The 17,129-nt window shown below is 47.4% G+C and overlaps 1 protein-coding gene and 1 long non-coding RNA gene across 6 annotated transcripts in view; one reads left to right on the forward strand and one right to left on the reverse strand.

Moving 5' to 3' along the window:
* LOC147015690 (uncharacterized) overlaps window positions 1-12,844 on the reverse strand; it is a 25,438-nt gene extending 12,594 nt beyond the window's left edge. Inside the window, exon 1 of the long non-coding RNA XR_015049794.1 lies at window positions 12,592-12,844. This is a non-coding gene — a long non-coding RNA (uncharacterized LOC147015690). The remainder of the gene's footprint in view (window positions 1-12,591) is intronic.
* The window catches only part of LOC147015691 (exportin-7-like), a 297,528-nt gene continuing 291,293 nt past the window's right edge, over window positions 10,895-17,129 (forward strand). For 4 of the 5 annotated variants that reach the window (XR_015049793.1, XM_085848087.1, XM_085848088.1 and 1 more), the window contains exons 1-2: window positions 10,895-11,015; window positions 12,842-12,988. Coding sequence is in view for 4 of the 5 variants with exons in the window: in XM_085848087.1 (XP_085704213.1) it covers window positions 10,998-11,015; window positions 12,842-12,988 (165 nt within the window). In the remaining variant the exon portion in view is untranslated. Of the gene's footprint in view, window positions 11,016-12,841; window positions 12,989-13,049; window positions 13,271-17,129 lie in introns of those variants that run through there. The other variant, XM_085848089.1, reaches the window with a different exon arrangement.

Genomic DNA, 17,129 nt, shown 5'->3' on the forward strand with positions numbered 1-17,129 from the left:
CACAAACCTCCTTCAAGTCACGAACGTTTGCTGTGAGGTGAGAGATAATGAAAGAGATAGGAGGTGAGAGACGGTGAAATAGATAAGAGGTGAGAGATGGTGAAATAGATAGGTGGTGAGAGATGGTGAAATAGATAGGTGGTGAGAGATGGTGAAATAGATAGGTGGTGAGAGATGGTGAAATAGATAGGTGGTGAGAGATGGTGAAATAGATAAGAGGTGAGAGATGGTGAAATAGATAGGTGGTGAGAGATGGTGAAATAGATAGGTGGTGAGAGATGGTGAAAAAGATAGGTGGTGAGAGACGGTGAAATAGATAAGAGGTGAGAGATGGTGAAATAGATAGGTGGTGAGAGATGGTGAAATAGATAGGTGGTGAGAGATGGTGAAATAGATAGGTGGTGAGAGATGGTGAAATAGATAAGAGGTGAGAGATGGTGAAATAGATAGATGGTGAGAGATGGTGAAATAGATAGGTGGTGAGAGATGGTGAAATAGATAGGTGGTGAGAGATGGTGAAATAGATAAGAGGTGAGAGATGGTGAAATAGATAGGTGGTGAGAGATGGTGAAATAGATAGGTGGTGAGAGATGGTGAAATAGATAGGTGGTGAGAGATGGTGAAATAGATAGGTGGTGAGAGATGGTGAAATAGATAGGTGGTGAGAGATGGTGAAATAGATAGGTGGTGAGAGATGGTGAAATAGATAGGTGGTGAGAGATGGTGAAATAGATAGGGGGTGAGAGATGGTGAAATAGATGAGGTGAGAGATGGTGAAATAGATAGGTGGTGAGAGATGGTGAAATAGATAGGTGGTGAGAGATGGTGAAATAGATAGGTGGTGAGAGATGGTGATATAGATAGGTGGTGAGAGATGGTGAGATGAATAGGTGGTGAGAGATGGTGAAATGGATAGGTGGTGAGAGAGAAAGTGAAATTTATAGGAGGTGAGAGATAGTGAAATAGATAGGAGGTGAGAGATAGTGAAACAGAAAGGAGGTGAGAGATGGTGAAATAGATACTTGGTGAGGGAGAGGTTGATTGAGTTGGTGAGGGAGGGGTTGATTGAGTTGGTGAGGGAAAGGTTGATTGAGTTGGTGAGGGATGGGGAGATTGAGTTGGTGAGGGAGGGGGAGATTGAGTTGGTGAGGGAGAGGTTGATTGAGTTGGTGAGGGAGGGGGAGATGGAGTTGGTGAGGGAGAGGTTGATTGAGTTGGTGAGGGAGAGGTTGATTGAGTTGGTGAGGGAAAGGTTGATTGAGTTGGTGAGGGAGGGGTTGATTGAGTTGGTGAGGGAGAGGTTGATTGAGTTGGTGAGGGAAAGGTTGATTGAGTTGGTGAGGAAGGGGTTGATCGAGTTGGTGAGGGAGGGGGAGATTGAGTTGGTGAGGGAGAGGTTGATTGAGTTGGTGAGGGAGAGGTTGATTGAGTTAGTGAGGGAGAGGTTGATTGAGTTAGTGAGGGAGAGGTTGATTGAGTTAGTGAGGGAGAGGTTGATTGAGTTAGTGAGGGAGAGGTTGATTGAGTTGGTGAGGGAGAGGTTGATTGAGTTAGTGAGGGAGAGGTTGATTGAGTTAGTGAGGGAGAGGTTGATTGAGTTAGTGAGGAAGGAGGTTGATTGAGTTAGTGAGGGAGAGGTTGATTGAGTTGGTGAGGGAGAGGTTGATTGAGTTAGTGAGGGAGAGGTTGATTGAGTTAGTGAGGGAGAGGTTGATTGAGTTAGTGAGGAAGGAGGTTAATTGAGTTAGTGAGGGAGAAGGTTGATTGAGTTAGTGAGGGAGGAGGTTGATTGAGTTAGTGAGGGAGGGGGAGATTGAGTTGGTGAGGGAGAGGTTGATTGAGTTCGTGAGGAAGAGGTTGATTGAGTTGGTGAGGGAGGGGGAGATTGAGTTGGTGAGGGAGAGGTTGATTGAGTTGGTGAGAGAGGAGGTTGAGTGAGTTAGTGAGGGAGGAGGTTGATTGAGTTGGTGAGGGAGAGGTTGATTGAGTTAGTGGGGGAGGAGGTTGATTGAGTTAGTGAGGGAGAGGTTGATTGAGTTAGTGAGGGAGAGGTTGATTGAGTTAGTGAGGGAGAGGTTGATTGAGTTAGTGAGGGAGGAGGTTGATTGAGTTCGTGAGGGAGGGGTTGATTGAGTTGGTGAGGGAGGGGTTGATTGAGTTAGTGAGAGGGGGAGATTGAGTTGGTGAGGGAGAGGTTGATTGAGTTAGTGAGGGAGAGGTTGATTGAGTTAGTGAGGGAGAGGTTGATTGAGTTAGTGAGGGAGGAGGTTGATTGAGTTAGTGAGGGAGGAGGTTGATTGAGTTAGTGAGGGAGAGGTTGATTGAGTTGGTGAGGGAGAGGTTGATTGAGTTAGTGAGGGAGAGGTTGATTGAGTTAGTGAGGGAGAGGTTGATTGAGTTAGTGAGGAAGGAGGTTAATTGAGTTAGTGAGGGAGAAGGTTGATTGAGTTAGTGAGGGAGGAGCTTGATTGAGTTAGTGAGGGAGGGGGAGATTGAGTTGGTGAGGGAGAGGTTGATTGAGTTCGTGAGGAAGAGGTTGATTGAGTTGGTGAGGGAGGGGGAGATTGAGTTGGTGAGGGAGAGGTTGATTGAGTTGGTGAGAGAGGAGGTTGAGTGAGTTAGTGAGGGAGGAGGTTGATTGAGTTGGTGAGGGAGAGGTTGATTGAGTTAGTGGGGGAGGAGGTTGATTGAGTTAGTGAGGGAGAGGTTGATTGAGTTAGTGAGGGAGAGGTTGATTGAGTTAGTGAGGGAGGAGGTTGATTGAGTTCGTGAGGGAGGGGTTGATTGAGTTGGTGAGGGAGGGGTTGATTGAGTTGGTGAGGGAGGGGTTGATTGAGTTAGTGAGAGGGGGAGATTGAGTTGGTGAGGGAGAGGTTGATTGAGTTAGTGAGGAAGGAGGTTGATTGAGTTAGTGAGGGAGAGGTTGATTGAGTTAGTGAGGGAGAGGTTGATTGAGTTAGTGGGGGAGAGGTTGATTGAGTTAGTGAGGGGGAGGTTGATTGAGTTAGTGGGGGAGGAGGTTGATTTAGTTAGTGAGGGAGAGGTTGATTGAGTTCATGAGGGAGAGGTTGATTGAGTTCGTGAGGGAGAGGTTGATTGAGTTAGTGAGGGAGAGGTTGATTGAGTTAGTGGGGGAGAGGTTGATTGAGTTAGTGAGGAAGGAGGTTGATTGAGTTAGTGAGGGAGAGGTTGATTGAGTTCGTGAGGGAGAGGTTGATTGAGTTGGTGAGGGAGGGGAGTTTGAGTTAGTGAGGGAGAGGTTGATTGAGTTGGTGAGGGAGGAGGTTGATTGAGTTAGTGAGGGAGAGGTTGATTGAGTTGGTGAGGGAGGAGGTTGATTGAGTTGGTGAGGGAGGAGGTTGATTGAGTTAGTGAGGGAGGGGGAGATTGAGTTGGTGAGGGAGAGGTTGATTGAGTTAGTGAGGAAGGAGGTTGATTGAGTTCGTGAGGGAGAAGGTTGATTGAGTTCGTGAGGGAGGAGGTTGATTGAGTTAGTGAGGGAGAGGTTGATTGAGTTAGTGGGGGAGGAGGTTGATTGAGTTAGTGAGGGAGAGGTTGATTGAGTTAGTGAGGGAGGAGGTTGATTGAGTTAGTGAGGGAGAGGTTGATTGAGTTAGTGAGGGAGAGGTTGATTGAGTTAGTGAGGGAGAGGTTGATTGAGTTAGTGAGGGAGAGGTTGATTGAGTTAGTGAGGGAGAGGTTGATTGAGTTAGTGAGGGAGAGGTTGATTGAGTTGGTGAGGGAGGAGGTTGATTGAGTTAGTGAGGGAGAGGTTGATTGAGTTGGTGAGGGAGGAGGTTGATTGAGTTAGTGAGGGAGGGGGAGATTGAGTTGGTGAGGGAGAGGTTGATTGAGTTGGTGAGGAAGGAGGTTGATTGAGTTAGTGAGGGAGAGGTTGATTGAGTTGGTGAGGGAGGAGGTTGATTGAGTTAGTGAGGGAGAGGTTGATTGAGTTGGTGAGGGAGGAGGTTGATTGAGTTAGTGAGGGAGGGGGAGATTGAGTTGGTGAGGGAGAGGTTGATTGAGTTAGTGAGGGAGAGGTTGATTGAGTTGGTGAGGGAGGAGGTTGATTGAGTTAGTGAGGGAGAGGTTGATTGAGTTGGTGAGGGAGGAGGTTGATTGAGTTAGTGAGGGAGGGGGAGATTGAGTTGGTGAGGGAGAGGTTGATTGAGTTAGTGAGGGAGAGGTTGATTGAGTTGGTGAGGGAGGAGGTTGATTGAGTTAGTGAGGGAGAGGTTGATTGAGTTGGTGAGGGAGGAGGTTGATTGAGTTAGTGAGGGAAGAGGTTGATTGAGTTAGTGTGGGAGAGGTTGATTGAGTTGGTGAGGGAGGAGGTTGATTGAGTTAGTGAGGGAGAGGTTGATTGAGTTAGTGAGGGAGGGGGAGATTGAGTTGGTGAGGGAGAGGTTGATTGAGTTAGTGAGGGAGAGGTTGATTGAGTTAGTGAGGGAGAGGTTGATTGAGTTGGTGAGGGAGGAGGTTGATTGAGTTAGTAAGGAGGGGAGATTGAGTTGGTGAGGGAGAGGTTGATTGAGTTAGTGAGGGAGAGGTTGATTGAGTTGGTGAGGGAGGGGTTGATTGAGTTAGTGAGGGAGGAGGTTGATTGAGTTAGTGAGGGAGAGGTTGATTGAGTTCATGAGGGAGAGGTTGATTGAGTTAGTGAGGAAGGAGGTTGATTGAGTTAGTGAGGGAGAGGTTGATTGAGTTCGTGAGGGAGAGGTTGATTGAGTTGGTGAGGGAGGGGAGTTTGAGTTAGTGAGGGAGAGGTTGATTGAGTTGGTGAGGGAGGAGGTTGATTGAGTTAGTGAGGGGGAGGTTGATTGAGTTGGTGAGGGAGGAGGTTGAGTGAGTTGGTGAGGGAGAGGTTGATTGAGTTGGTGAGGGAGAGGTTGATTGAGTTAGTGAGGGAGAGGTTGATTGAGTTGGTGAGGGAGAGGTTGATTGAGTTAGTGAGGGAGAGGTTGATTGAGTTAGTGAGGGAGAGGTTGATTGAGTTGGTGAGGGAGAGGTTGATTGAGTTCATGAGGGAGAGGTTGATTGAGTTCGTGAGGGAGAGGTTGATTGAGTTAGTGGGGGAGAGGTTGATTGAGTTAGTGAGGAAGGAGGTTGATTGAGTTAGTGAGGGAGAGGTTGATTGAGTTCGTGAGGGAGAGGTTGATTGAGTTGGTGAGGGAGGGGAGTTTGAGTTAGTGAGGGAGAGGTTGATTGAGTTGGTGAGGGAGGAGGTTGATTGAGTTAGTGAGGGAGAGGTTGATTGAGTTGGTGAGGGAGGAGGTTGATTGAGTTGGTGAGGGAGGAGGTTGATTGAGTTAGTGAGGGAGGGGGAGATTGAGTTGGTGAGGGAGAGGTTGATTGAGTTAGTGAGGAAGGAGGTTGATTGAGTTCGTGAGGGAGAAGGTTGATTGAGTTCGTGAGGGAGGAGGTTGATTGAGTTAGTGAGGGAGAGGTTGATTGAGTTAGTGGGGGAGGAGGTTGATTGAGTTAGTGAGGGAGAGGTTGATTGAGTTAGTGAGGGAGGAGGTTGATTGAGTTAGTGAGGGAGAGGTTGATTGAGTTAGTGAGGGAGAGGTTGATTGAGTTAGTGAGGGAGAGGTTGATTGAGTTAGTGAGGGAGAGGTTGATTGAGTTAGTGAGGGAGAGGTTGATTGAGTTAGTGAGGGAGAGGTTGATTGAGTTGGTGAGGCAGGAGGTTGATTGAGTTAGTGAGGGAGAGGTTGATTGAGTTGGTGAGGGAGGAGGTTGATTGAGTTAGTGAGGGAGGGGGAGACTGAGTTGGTGAGGCAGAGGTTGATTGAGTTGGTGAGGAAGGAGGTTGATTGAGTTAGTGAGGGAGAGTTTGATTGAGATGGTGAGGGAGGAGGTTGATTGAGTTAGTGAGGGAGAGGTTGATTGAGTTGGTAAGGGAGGAGGTTGATTGAGTTAGTGAGGGAGGGGGAGATTGAGTTGGTGAGGGAGAGGTTGATTGAGTTAGTGAGGGAGAGGTTGATTGAGTTGGTGAGGGAGGAGATTGATTGAGTTAGTGAGGGAGAGGTTGATTGAGTTGGTGAGGGAGGAGGTTGATTGAGTTAGTGAGGGAGGGGGAGATTGAGTTGGTGAGGGAGAGGTTGATTGAGTTAGTGAGGGAGAGGTTGATTGAGTTGGTGAGGGAGGAGGTTGATTGAGTTAGTGAGGGAGAGGTTGATTGAGTTGGTGAGGGAGGAGGTTGATTGAGTTAGTGAGGGAAGAGGTTGATTGAGTTAGTGAGGGAGAGGTTGATTGAGTTGGTGAGGGAGGAGGTTGATTGAGTTAGTGAGGGAGAGGTTGATTGAGTTAGTGAGGGAGGGGGAGATTGAGTTGGTGAGGGAGAGGTTGATTGAGTTAGTGAGGGAGAGGTTGATTGAGTTAGTGAGGGAGAGGTTGATTGAGTTGGTGAGGGAGGAGGTTGATTGAGTTAGTGAGGGAGGGGAGATTGAGTTGGTGAGGGAGAGGTTGATTGAGTTAGTGAGGGAGAGGTTGATTGAGTTGGTGAGGGAGGGGTTGATTGAGTTAGTGAGGGAGGAGGTTGATTGAGTTAGTGAGGGAGAGGTTGATTGAGTTAGTGGGGGAGAGGTTGATTGAGTTAGTGAGGAAGGAGGTTGATTGAGTTAGTGAGGGAGAGGTTGATTGAGTTCGTGAGGGAGAGGTTGATTGAGTTGGTGAGGGAGGGGAGTTTGAGTTAGTGAGGGAGAGGTTGATTGAGTTGGTGAGGGAGGAGGTTGATTGAGTTAGTGAGGGAGAGGTTGATTGAGTTGGTGAGGGAGGAGGTTGATTGAGTTGGTGAGGGAGAGGTTGATTGAGTTGGTGAGGGAGAGGTTGATTGAGTTAGTGAGGGAGAGGTTGATTGAGTTGGTGAGGGAGAGGTTGATTGAGTTAGTGAGGGAGAGGTTGATTGAGTTAGTGAGGGAGAGGTTGATTGAGTTGGTGAGGGAGAGGTTGATTGAGTTAGTGAGGGAGAGGTTGATTGAGTTGGTGAGGGAGAGGTTGATTGAGTTAGTGAGGGAGAGGTTGATTGAGTTGGTGAGGGAGGAGGTTGATTGAGTTGGTGAGGGAGGAGGTTGATTGAGTTAGTGAGGGAGGGGGAGATTGAGTTGGTGAGGGAGAGGTTGATTGAGTTAGTGAGGAAGGAGGTTGATTGAGTTCGTGAGGGAGAAGGTTGATTGAGTTCGTGAGGGAGGAGGTTGATTGAGTTAGTGAGGGAGAGGTTGATTGAGTTAGTGGGGGAGGAGGTTGATTGAGTTAGTGAGGGAGAGGTTGATTGAGTTAGTGAGGGAGGAGGTTGATTGAGTTAGTGAGGGAGAGGTTGATTGAGTTAGTGAGGGAGAGGTTGATTGAGTTAGTGAGGGAGAGGTTGATTGAGTTAGTGAGGGAGAGGTTGATTGAGTTAGTGAGGGAGAGGTTGATTGAGTTAGTGAGGGAGAGGTTGATTGAGTTGGTGAGGGAGGAGGTTGATTGAGTTAGTGAGGGAGAGGTTGATTGAGTTGGTGAGGGAGGAGGTTGATTGAGTTAGTGAGGGAGGGGGAGATTGAGTTGGTGAGGGAGAGGTTGATTGAGTTGGTGAGGAAGGAGGTTGATTGAGTTAGTGAGGGAGAGGTTGATTGAGTTGGTGAGGGAGGAGGTTGATTGAGTTAGTGAGGGAGAGGTTGATTGAGTTGGTGAGGGAGGAGGTTGATTGAGTTAGTGAGGGAGGGGGAGATTGAGTTGGTGAGGGAGAGGTTGATTGAGTTAGTGAGGGAGAGGTTGATTGAGTTGGTGAGGGAGGAGGTTGATTGAGTTAGTGAGGGAGAGGTTGATTGAGTTGGTGAGGGAGGAGGTTGATTGAGTTAGTGAGGGAGGGGGAGATTGAGTTGGTGAGGGAGAGGTTGATTGAGTTAGTGAGGGAGAGGTTGATTGAGTTGGTGAGGGAGGAGGTTGATTGAGTTAGTGAGGGAGAGGTTGATTGAGTTGGTGAGGGAGGAGGTTGATTGAGTTAGTGAGGGAAGAGGTTGATTGAGTTAGTGAGGGAGAGGTTGATTGAGTTGGTGAGGGAGGAGGTTGATTGAGTTAGTGAGGGAGAGGTTGATTGAGTTAGTGAGGGAGGGGGAGATTGAGTTGGTGAGGGAGAGGTTGATTGAGTTAGTGAGGGAGAGGTTGATTGAGTTAGTGAGGGAGAGGTTGATTGAGTTGGTGAGGGAGGAGGTTGATTGAGTTAGTAAGGGAGGGGAGATTGAGTTGGTGAGGGAGAGGTTGATTGAGTTAGTGAGGGAGAGGTTGATTGAGTTGGTGAGGGAGGGGTTGATTGAGTTAGTGAGGGAGGAGGTTGATTGAGTTAGTGAGGGAGAGGTTGATTGAGTTCATGAGGGAGAGGTTGATTGAGTTAGTGAGGAAGGAGGTTGATTGAGTTAGTGAGGGAGAGGTTGATTGAGTTCGTGAGGGAGAGGTTGATTGAGTTGGTGAGGGAGGGGAGTTTGAGTTAGTGAGGGAGAGGTTGATTGAGTTGGTGAGGGAGGAGGTTGATTGAGTTAGTGAGGGAGAGGTTGATTGAGTTGGTGAGGGAGGAGGTTGATTGAGTTGGTGAGGGAGAGGTTGATTGAGTTGGTGAGGGAGAGGTTGATTGAGTTAGTGAGGGAGAGGTTGATTGAGTTGGTGAGGGAGAGGTTGATTGAGTTAGTGAGGGAGAGGTTGATTGAGTTAGTGAGGGAGAGGTTGATTGAGTTGGTGAGGGAGAGGTTGATTGAGTTCATGAGGGAGAGGTTGATTGAGTTCGTGAGGGAGAGGTTGATTGAGTTAGTGGGGGAGAGGTTGATTGAGTTAGTGAGGAAGGAGGTTGATTGAGTTAGTGAGGGAGAGGTTGATTGAGTTCGTGAGGGAGAGGTTGATTGAGTTGGTGAGGGAGGGGAGTTTGAGTTAGTGAGGGAGAGGTTGATTGAGTTGGTGAGGGAGGAGGTTGATTGAGTTAGTGAGGGAGAGGTTGATTGAGTTGGTGAGGGAGGAGGTTGATTGAGTTAGAGAGGGAGGAGGTTGGTTGAGTTATGGAGGAAGGGGGAGGTTGAGTTGGTGAGGGAGAGGTTGATTGAGTTAGTGAGGAAGGAGTTTGATTGAGTTCGTGAGGGAGAAGGTTGATTGAGTTCGTGAGGGAGGAGGTTGATTGAGTTAGTGAGGGAGAGGTTGATTGAGTTAGTGGGGGAGGAGGTTGATTGAGTTAGTGAGGGAGAGGTTGATTGAGTTAGTGAGGGAGGAGGTTGATTGAGTAAGTGAGGGAGAGGTTGATTGAGTTAGTGAGGGAGAGGTTGATTGAGTTAGTGAGGGAGAGGTTGATTGAGTTAGTGAGGGAGAGGTTGATTGAGTTAGTGAGGGAGAGGTTGATTGAGTTAGTGAGGGAGAGGTTGATTGAGTTGGTGAGGGAGGAGGTTGATTGAGTTAGTGAGGGAGAGGTTGATTGAGTTGGTGAGGGAGGAGGTTGATTGAGTTAGTGAGGGAGGGGGAGATTGAGTTGGTGAGGGAGAGGTTGATTGAGTTGGTGAGGAAGGAGGTTGATTGAGTTAGTGAGGGAGAGGTTGATTGAGTTGGTGAGGGAGGAGGTTGATTGAGTTAGTGAGGGAGAGGTTGATTGAGTTGGTAAGGGAGGAGGGTGAGTGTGTTAGTGAGGGAGGGGAGATTGAGTTGGTGAGGGAGAGGTTGATTGAGTTAGTGAGGGAGAGGTTGATTGAGTTGGTGAGGGAGGAGATTGATTGAGTTAGTGAGGGAGAGGTTGATTGAGTTGGTGAGGGAGGAGGTTGATTGAGTTAGTGAGGGAGGGGGAGATTGAGTTGGTGAGGGAGAGGTTGATTGAGTTAGTGAGGGAGAGGTTGATTGAGTTGGTGAGGGAGGAGGTTGATTGAGTTAGTGAGGGAGAGGTTGATTGAGTTGGTGAGGGAGGAGGTTGATTGAGTTAGTGAGGGAAGAGGTTGATTGAGTTAGTGAGGGAGAGGTTGATTGAGTTGGTGAGGGAGGAGGTTGATTGAGTTAGTGAGGGAGAGGTTGATTGAGTTAGTGAGGGAGGGGGAGATTGAGTTGGTGAGGGAGAGGTTGATTGAGTTAGTGAGGGAGAGGTTGATTGAGTTAGTGAGGGAGAGGTTGATTGAGTTGGTGAGGGAGGAGGTTGATTGAGTTAGTGAGGGAGGGAGATTGAGTTGGTGAGGGAGAGGTTGATTGAGTTAGTGAGGGAGAGGTTGATTGAGTTGGTGAGGGAGGGGTTGATTGAGTTAGTGAGGGAGGAGGTTGATTGAGTTAGTGAGGGAGAGGTTGATTGAGTTAGTGGGGGAGAGGTTGATTGAGTTAGTGAGGAAGGAGGTTGATTGAGTTAGTGAGGGAGAGGTTGATTGAGTTCGTGAGGGAGAGGTTGATTGAGTTGGTGAGGGAGGGGAGTTTGAGTTAGTGAGGGAGAGGTTGATTGAGTTGGTGAGGGAGGAGGTTGATTGAGTTAGTGAGGGAGAGGTTGATTGAGTTGGTGAGGGAGGAGGTTGATTGAGTTGGTGAGGGAGAGGTTGATTGAGTTGGTGAGGGAGAGGTTGATTGAGTTAGTGAGGGAGAGGTTGATTGAGTTGGTGAGGGAGAGGTTGATTGAGTTAGTGAGGGAGAGGTTGATTGAGTTAGTGAGGGAGAGGTTGATTGAGTTGGTGAGGGAGAGGTTGATTGAGTTAGTGAGGGAGAGGTTGATTGAGTTAGTGAGGGAGAGGTTGATTGAGTTGGTGAGGGAGAGGTTGATTGAGTTAGTGAGGGAGAGGTTGATTGAGTTAGTGAGGGAGGGGGAGATTGAGTTGTTCTCCATGTAATGATATTCAGTTTTGACGGGACATGAGAAGTCTTTCTGAAGAAAACGAACGACTTGATCCTAATTGTTCGCAGGGATTCGGACCAATGGCCGTGAGACAGACGCGGGTTTGTCCTCGTGACCCAAACGTTGCCATTACGTAATTCCGCGCAGGCGCGTCACGGCTCCCCGCCAGGCATGAGCGGCCAAGATGGCGGAGCGTGAGCAGGTGGGACGTTGTTTTGGTCACGATCAGCCGGTGTTTACGGCCGCCTCCACACAGCTTCGCTGCTCCGCATTGGGCCGTTATTATCGAGCGGACGTTTGTCCGTCACGTCGTGCTGCGTTGTGTGCGATCGCTCTCTCGGAACACTTAGTGTGCACGAGTTTAACGGCCTGTGGGTACGGCTCGTTGTGTGGCGATTATCGGCCTCGGTGCTGTGTTTGTCTCCGTCTGTTTATAATTATCTGTGAATGTATGAGCGTGTTGTCACGATCGCGGTGACAGTCGTGTGCATTGTTCGCTTTGCTAACTTATAATGGGTTATTAGGTTTCGGGAACGCGGCGTCGGGCCTATGTGTGTCCCCAGCAACTCGAACGGCCGCGGGTTTTCCGACCTCTTCTTCTTTTATTCGATTTCACTTTCCTCGGTCATTGTGTAATTATTCAGTTGTAAACAACAACACGACCGAAAACACCCCCCCGCCCCCCCATGTATTCATTTCGCGGTGTCGGCGTTGCCGTGCCCCCACACCTCTCACCGTGCCCCCACACCTCTCACCGTGCCCCCACACCTCTCACCGTGCACCCAAACCTCTCACCGTGCACCCACACCTCTCACCGTGCACCCAAACCTCTCACCGTGCACCCAAACCTCTCACCGTGCACCCACACCTCTCACCGTGCACCCACACCTCTCACCGTGCACCCACACCTCTCACCGTGCACCCACACCTCTCACCGTGCACCCAAACCTCTCACCGTGCACCCAAACCTCTCACCGTGCACCCAAACCTCTCACCGTGCACCCACACCTCTCACCGTGCACCCACACCTCTCACCGTGCACCCAAACCTCTCACCGTGCACCCAAACCTCTCACCGTGCACCCAAACCTCTCACCGTGCCCCCACCCTCTCACCTTGCACCCACACCTCTCACCGTGCACCCACACCTCTCACCGTGCCCCCACCATCTCACCGTGCACCCACACCTCTCACCGTGCACCCACACCTCTCACCGTGCACCCACACCTCTCACCGTGCCCCCACCATCTCACCGTGCACCCACACCTCTCACCGTGCACCCACACCACTCACCGAGCACCCACACCTCGCACCGGGCACCCACACCTCTCACCGTGCACCCAAACCTCTCACCATGCTCCCACCCTCTCACCGTGCACCCACACCTCTCACCGTGCACTCACACCTCTCACCGTGCACCCACACCTCTCACCGTGCCCCCAAACCTCTCGCCGTGCCCCCAAACCTCTCGCCGTGCCCCCACACCTCTCACCGTGCACCCACACTTCTCACCATCCATCCGTTTTTATTCGGCAGAAGCGACAAACTCACCATTGTTTACATCTCGTCATGTCACCACATGTGAATCACCTTTCTCACAACCTTGGCACCACATGGACCGCAAGCCGTTCACACCTGTTGCTGCAATGCTTTGTTTACCCAAAGTGTTCATTGATACTTCGTGTTGAAACGTATCCATTTTCGGATTGACCACTTTTGCTCAAAACTATTCAAATCGCGTTTTATATACAAAGGTCTTGGTACATGATCATGACTAACCTCGCGGGTCACCGACTTGTGCGTCTTGATTTGACGTCTGTGTCGCCAGTTTTGCTCTATGTTCTCCTCTAATTGCTCTTCCATCGTGTCCTAAAGTCCTTGTCCTTTTGTTCCGTCATCCGTCGCTCGAATGATTATTTGGTGGAGATCTAAATGAAGACCACCGGCGGGTCTAGGCACAGCTTGTGCAATATTGTCCTTCATCCACTGTTGAGAAATTGTAACCTGCGTTGTGTGTCTTGTTCTGCAGAGCCTGGCACAGCTGGAATTGCTGTGCAAACAGTTGTACGAGACGACAGATTCTGCACAGCGTGTTCAGGCAGAGAAAACTCTCCTGGACTTTACCAACAGCCCTGAGTGTCTCAGCCAGTGCCAGCTGTTGCTTGAGAGGGGCAGCGTGAGTGATTCTGTGCTTGCCCTGGCGTTGCATGCGAGTGATCGAGGAGGTGGGGGAATATTTGCAATCTGGGAGTTGAGCAAGCGATTGCGAAGGAAGTGTGCAGCCTGATTGATATCTTAAAGAGCAAATTATCACAAGACTGAAACGGACTTTATTAAGCCTGGTGTTGGCTTAGTGGTTAGGGTGGCAGCTTGGGGTCCTAGGGTCCCGAGTTCAAGCCCCGTTGGCCGCTGAATTGATATGCACCAGGAGGTTGACTCAGCCTATCATCCTTCCAAGGTCAGCAAAATGATTACCAGTGTACTGGTAAGGGGGACACTGCATAAGCAGCATAGCCGCGTCCTAACCAATGATGCAACCAGCAGCCATAGGCTGCACTCGATAGAAAGAGAACGGACTTTATTAAATGGACTTCATGAAAGGGACCTCATTCAAAGTTTGTTGCTTTTTATACACATGTCGAGGCTCGTGGAAGAGCTGAACAGCTGAGGGTGGAAGGTCATCGGACTATGGGGCCGAACGGGGGAAACAGGATGCAAGAACACTCGAATGCATGAGTACGGGAGAACTTTGGAGTTTAACCGATGGATGGATGGAAGGAATGATTACATGTTAAACAAATGTGGGAAGCAAAGAGGAGCTGTCGTATCAGGCGTTAACGCTTCGTCGGAGCAAAGGGCTAACCCCATGGCAGTTAACATACCTCGATCAATGTCCTGTCTATTTCATCCATTGTTCTGTATGTCCGCCAAAGAAATCGATGCTGGAGTTCACCAGCAAGACTGTTTCTTTGGATTAAAAGTTTAGGTGATTAATTAACTAAAAGTTTAGGTTTAGGTGATTAATTAAATAATGAACAACTTTCCCCAACCCTTCTGCATACATCTTTTAAATTTTATTTATAAACTAATGACATTGTAGCATGCATATTTAAAATAAGGAGGTGTTTTGTTGTTGTTTATCCAAAGTGGAGGCTGATTTAAGAGCGAGAGCACAGAACAGAGCGGAACAGGTATAACACGGCAGAAAGAAGGGAAACGCACCAACAGCAGGCTAGAGCGACAACAGGGCGTACACCAAAAGTTCTAACAATGTGGAATAAACTTTTTAAAAGTTTTACAATTCAAAAAGTAGGAAATGTCATTGTATTTTAAACTTATCAATTTGCTGTTGCGATATTCTTGTAAACGGAGAAGTTTTAAGATCTGCGATTAACGGTGCAAAGCGTTCGAAAGATTCTTCAGCCTGATAAGTGTTCTCTAACTTGAGTTGTTATTACTAGTTTGTATTTGTTCATCTGTTCTTTTAACACCGGCATTCTGAATTTGTTTCAGACGAAACCATTCTCACTTTGATCCTCTGTTTATTAGTTGACCTCATCAAAGTCAAACATAACATTTTGCAAATGTCATCACTTTTTGGAAAATTATTTTAACCACACGGGTTGTTGCCCCTCACACGCGAAGCAAAGAGCAGGGTTAAGCAATTGGTTCATGTCCGTCCGTCTGTCTGTCTCATCAGTTTATGATCGAGGAAAAACTTATTTATATTGAATGTTATATTTTGAACTCTTTGACTCTGAATTTGTCCTGAGCACACATGTGCAAAGAGGAATGACATAAATCTTTTTTACTCTGTCTAACAGCTCTGTCAGTAAGATGGGTTGGTGTTATCCATTGTTGATGGAGGGGTTGATTAATTTTTATTTTATTTTATTATTATTATTATTTTTTAAAAGTTAATTTTAAGATGGGGAAATAGCATCCATTGTTGAATTTTTCCCATCACAGTTCCCTCCGATGTGAACTTCACGGAAAATATCGACGTTCTGTCGCTGAAGTAAAGACGTGATTCTGCTGCACACAAATGCAAAACCTGATAATGTTTGTTGGCCGCGATGAAGTTTGTGACCACTTCGATACGAGACTAATAAATCTTAACAAAGAACTTTGACACATGAGGCCATTTAGCTCATTATTCTTGTGCTGCACCACCACCACCACCACCACCACCACATTAAATAAATCCATCAGGTTCTTGACTCGGTTTCATGGGGTGGGGGGGGGGTGAAGGGAAAAGACTGGGGATGAGAAAAGTGTGGCACGCACAGGGACTAGTGTGTTATAAATGCAAATAAAATCAATATATTAAAACTCATTTGTTGAATACGACTTGCAACTTTCCCTTGTACACGTCACACGTGGCATTGTGTATGTTTACCGACCCCTGTTGGAGGGGGTGGTTAGAATTGTTAATTCCATTGATCTCTTTGTAGAGAACATTACCAATTTTAACCTTCCCCGGGGATTTGCCATTAAAGCCATGCCAAAATGGTTTCTCGCGTTTTAAATCTGTAATTGTTGGTCACCACTCCAAACGTGTTCTTACAGAAGAACAATTTATTATAAGAAGGTACGGGATGACTATAACGGAGAATCCCAGGACAAAAGATGGACCGACATGAAAATGGATGAATATATAAATAAATAAACAAAGTACACTCACAATCCATCCATCCATCCATCCATTGGGACCATACTCTGTGCAGAGCGTTGGTGCTGCCTAAGCAGTCTCCTTGGCTATTGGGCACAATACTGGATGGGTCACCACTCCAACACAGGACACCAGCAAGCTGGCACTCATTTTGTGGACTTCAGAAGGATGACAGGCAGTAAACCCCACCTGGTATTAATTCAACAGTCGAGTGGGATTTGAACTCAGGATCCTTGGATCCCAAGCCCACCACCCTAACCATTAAGCGAACACCAGGCATACTCACAATCTGATATAACGAAAACCCACTGAAGACAGGAAATGTAATCAAATTATAATGGCCAGGAGCGCACAATAGAGGGTGCCATGCGAGGTCTCTGGCAGACATGGCGTTAACAAGTCCAGTGTCCTCCAAGTAAAAAAAATGCACAGAAAACATAAGGAGGTGGTGAATGCTCTGGGTTACACTGGAGCAGGGTGATTCCGGAGAAACCGCTCCATTACATGGTGTCATTTTAAAGGGGTAGTGAGTGCTCTGGTTTTGCACCATGAACAAGGGTGATTTATGATGCTGTGGTTTTGGGTTGTGTGTGTGTGTGTGTGTGTGTGTGTGTGTGTGTGTGTGTGTGTGTGTGTGTGTGTGTGTGTGTGTGTGTGTGTGTGTGTGTGTGTGTGTGTGTGTGTGTGTGTGTGTACGATGCTCTGGTTTTGATGCAAAGGTGATTTTCTGGTTTTGCTCCATGAACCCTTTCATAAAACACTTGTACTAAAAGTCCTGGAAAGGTATGTGGTCTTCAGTATTAATTTATTTTCTGCAAACAAAATGCTTTACCAACTAACTGGAAATAATTTTCCCAGCAATAGATGTTCTGGTGAAAATTTTTTTTAATCTTCCCCAAATATCACATTCATTTGCATAGTTTTTTTTGTTGCACTTTGAACAGGATCATCCCCAAAATGCATAGTTTGACATCAGTTTTTCAAAATTTCCAGGGGGCAGTGTTGGGGACATGCTTTAGGACCCCCCCCCCCCCCACTAAGGAGTCGTTTTTGTCGTTACTTTCCTTTTCCAAAAGTTTTGCAGTTTCACCCATGCACACTGTCAACGGTGGTAATTTCTGGAATGAACTTGTTTAATCAGCTTTTACAATCTTTATTTTGTTTAAATTGAGTTATATACTTGAACCCTGTAGAATGTAAATCACCTTTGCACTTTCAAAAGTCTTCCGTTTAGCAGTACTTGCACATGTTAAATAGGGTGGTGTGTAAAGCTGATGTATAAGACTGTTTCAATAGCACAGAAAATGGAGAAGGCAAATTAAGAATTTGGTCCAAAGGTCAGCATGACTTTTAAATCGTCAATTTTTATCCAGTTGACCTGAAATTTTAATTATCCTTTGAGCCTTTGCTCTCAAATTTTCAACAAAGCTTTTATATGTAGCAAGAAAGAGAAGGCAAATTAAGAATTGGTCGAAAGGTTTAAACATACTGTTTAGCATATGGAAGAAGAATAAGTCTGAATACAAAGTGGATGAGCTTTCATTAGGTCATCTCTTCAAGCATGACCTAATAATATGGGTGTCGATGTCCTTCGATCCGTCCGTCCGTCCGTTCACAATGAAGTTGAAGCGGGAGATCTGGTCAT

This window comes from Eptatretus burgeri, chromosome 12, assembly GCF_056783735.1.
Source record: "Eptatretus burgeri isolate ZD-2024b chromosome 12, Ebu_testis_v1, whole genome shotgun sequence".
NCBI classification, from domain to species: domain Eukaryota; kingdom Metazoa; phylum Chordata; class Myxini; order Myxiniformes; family Myxinidae; genus Eptatretus; species Eptatretus burgeri.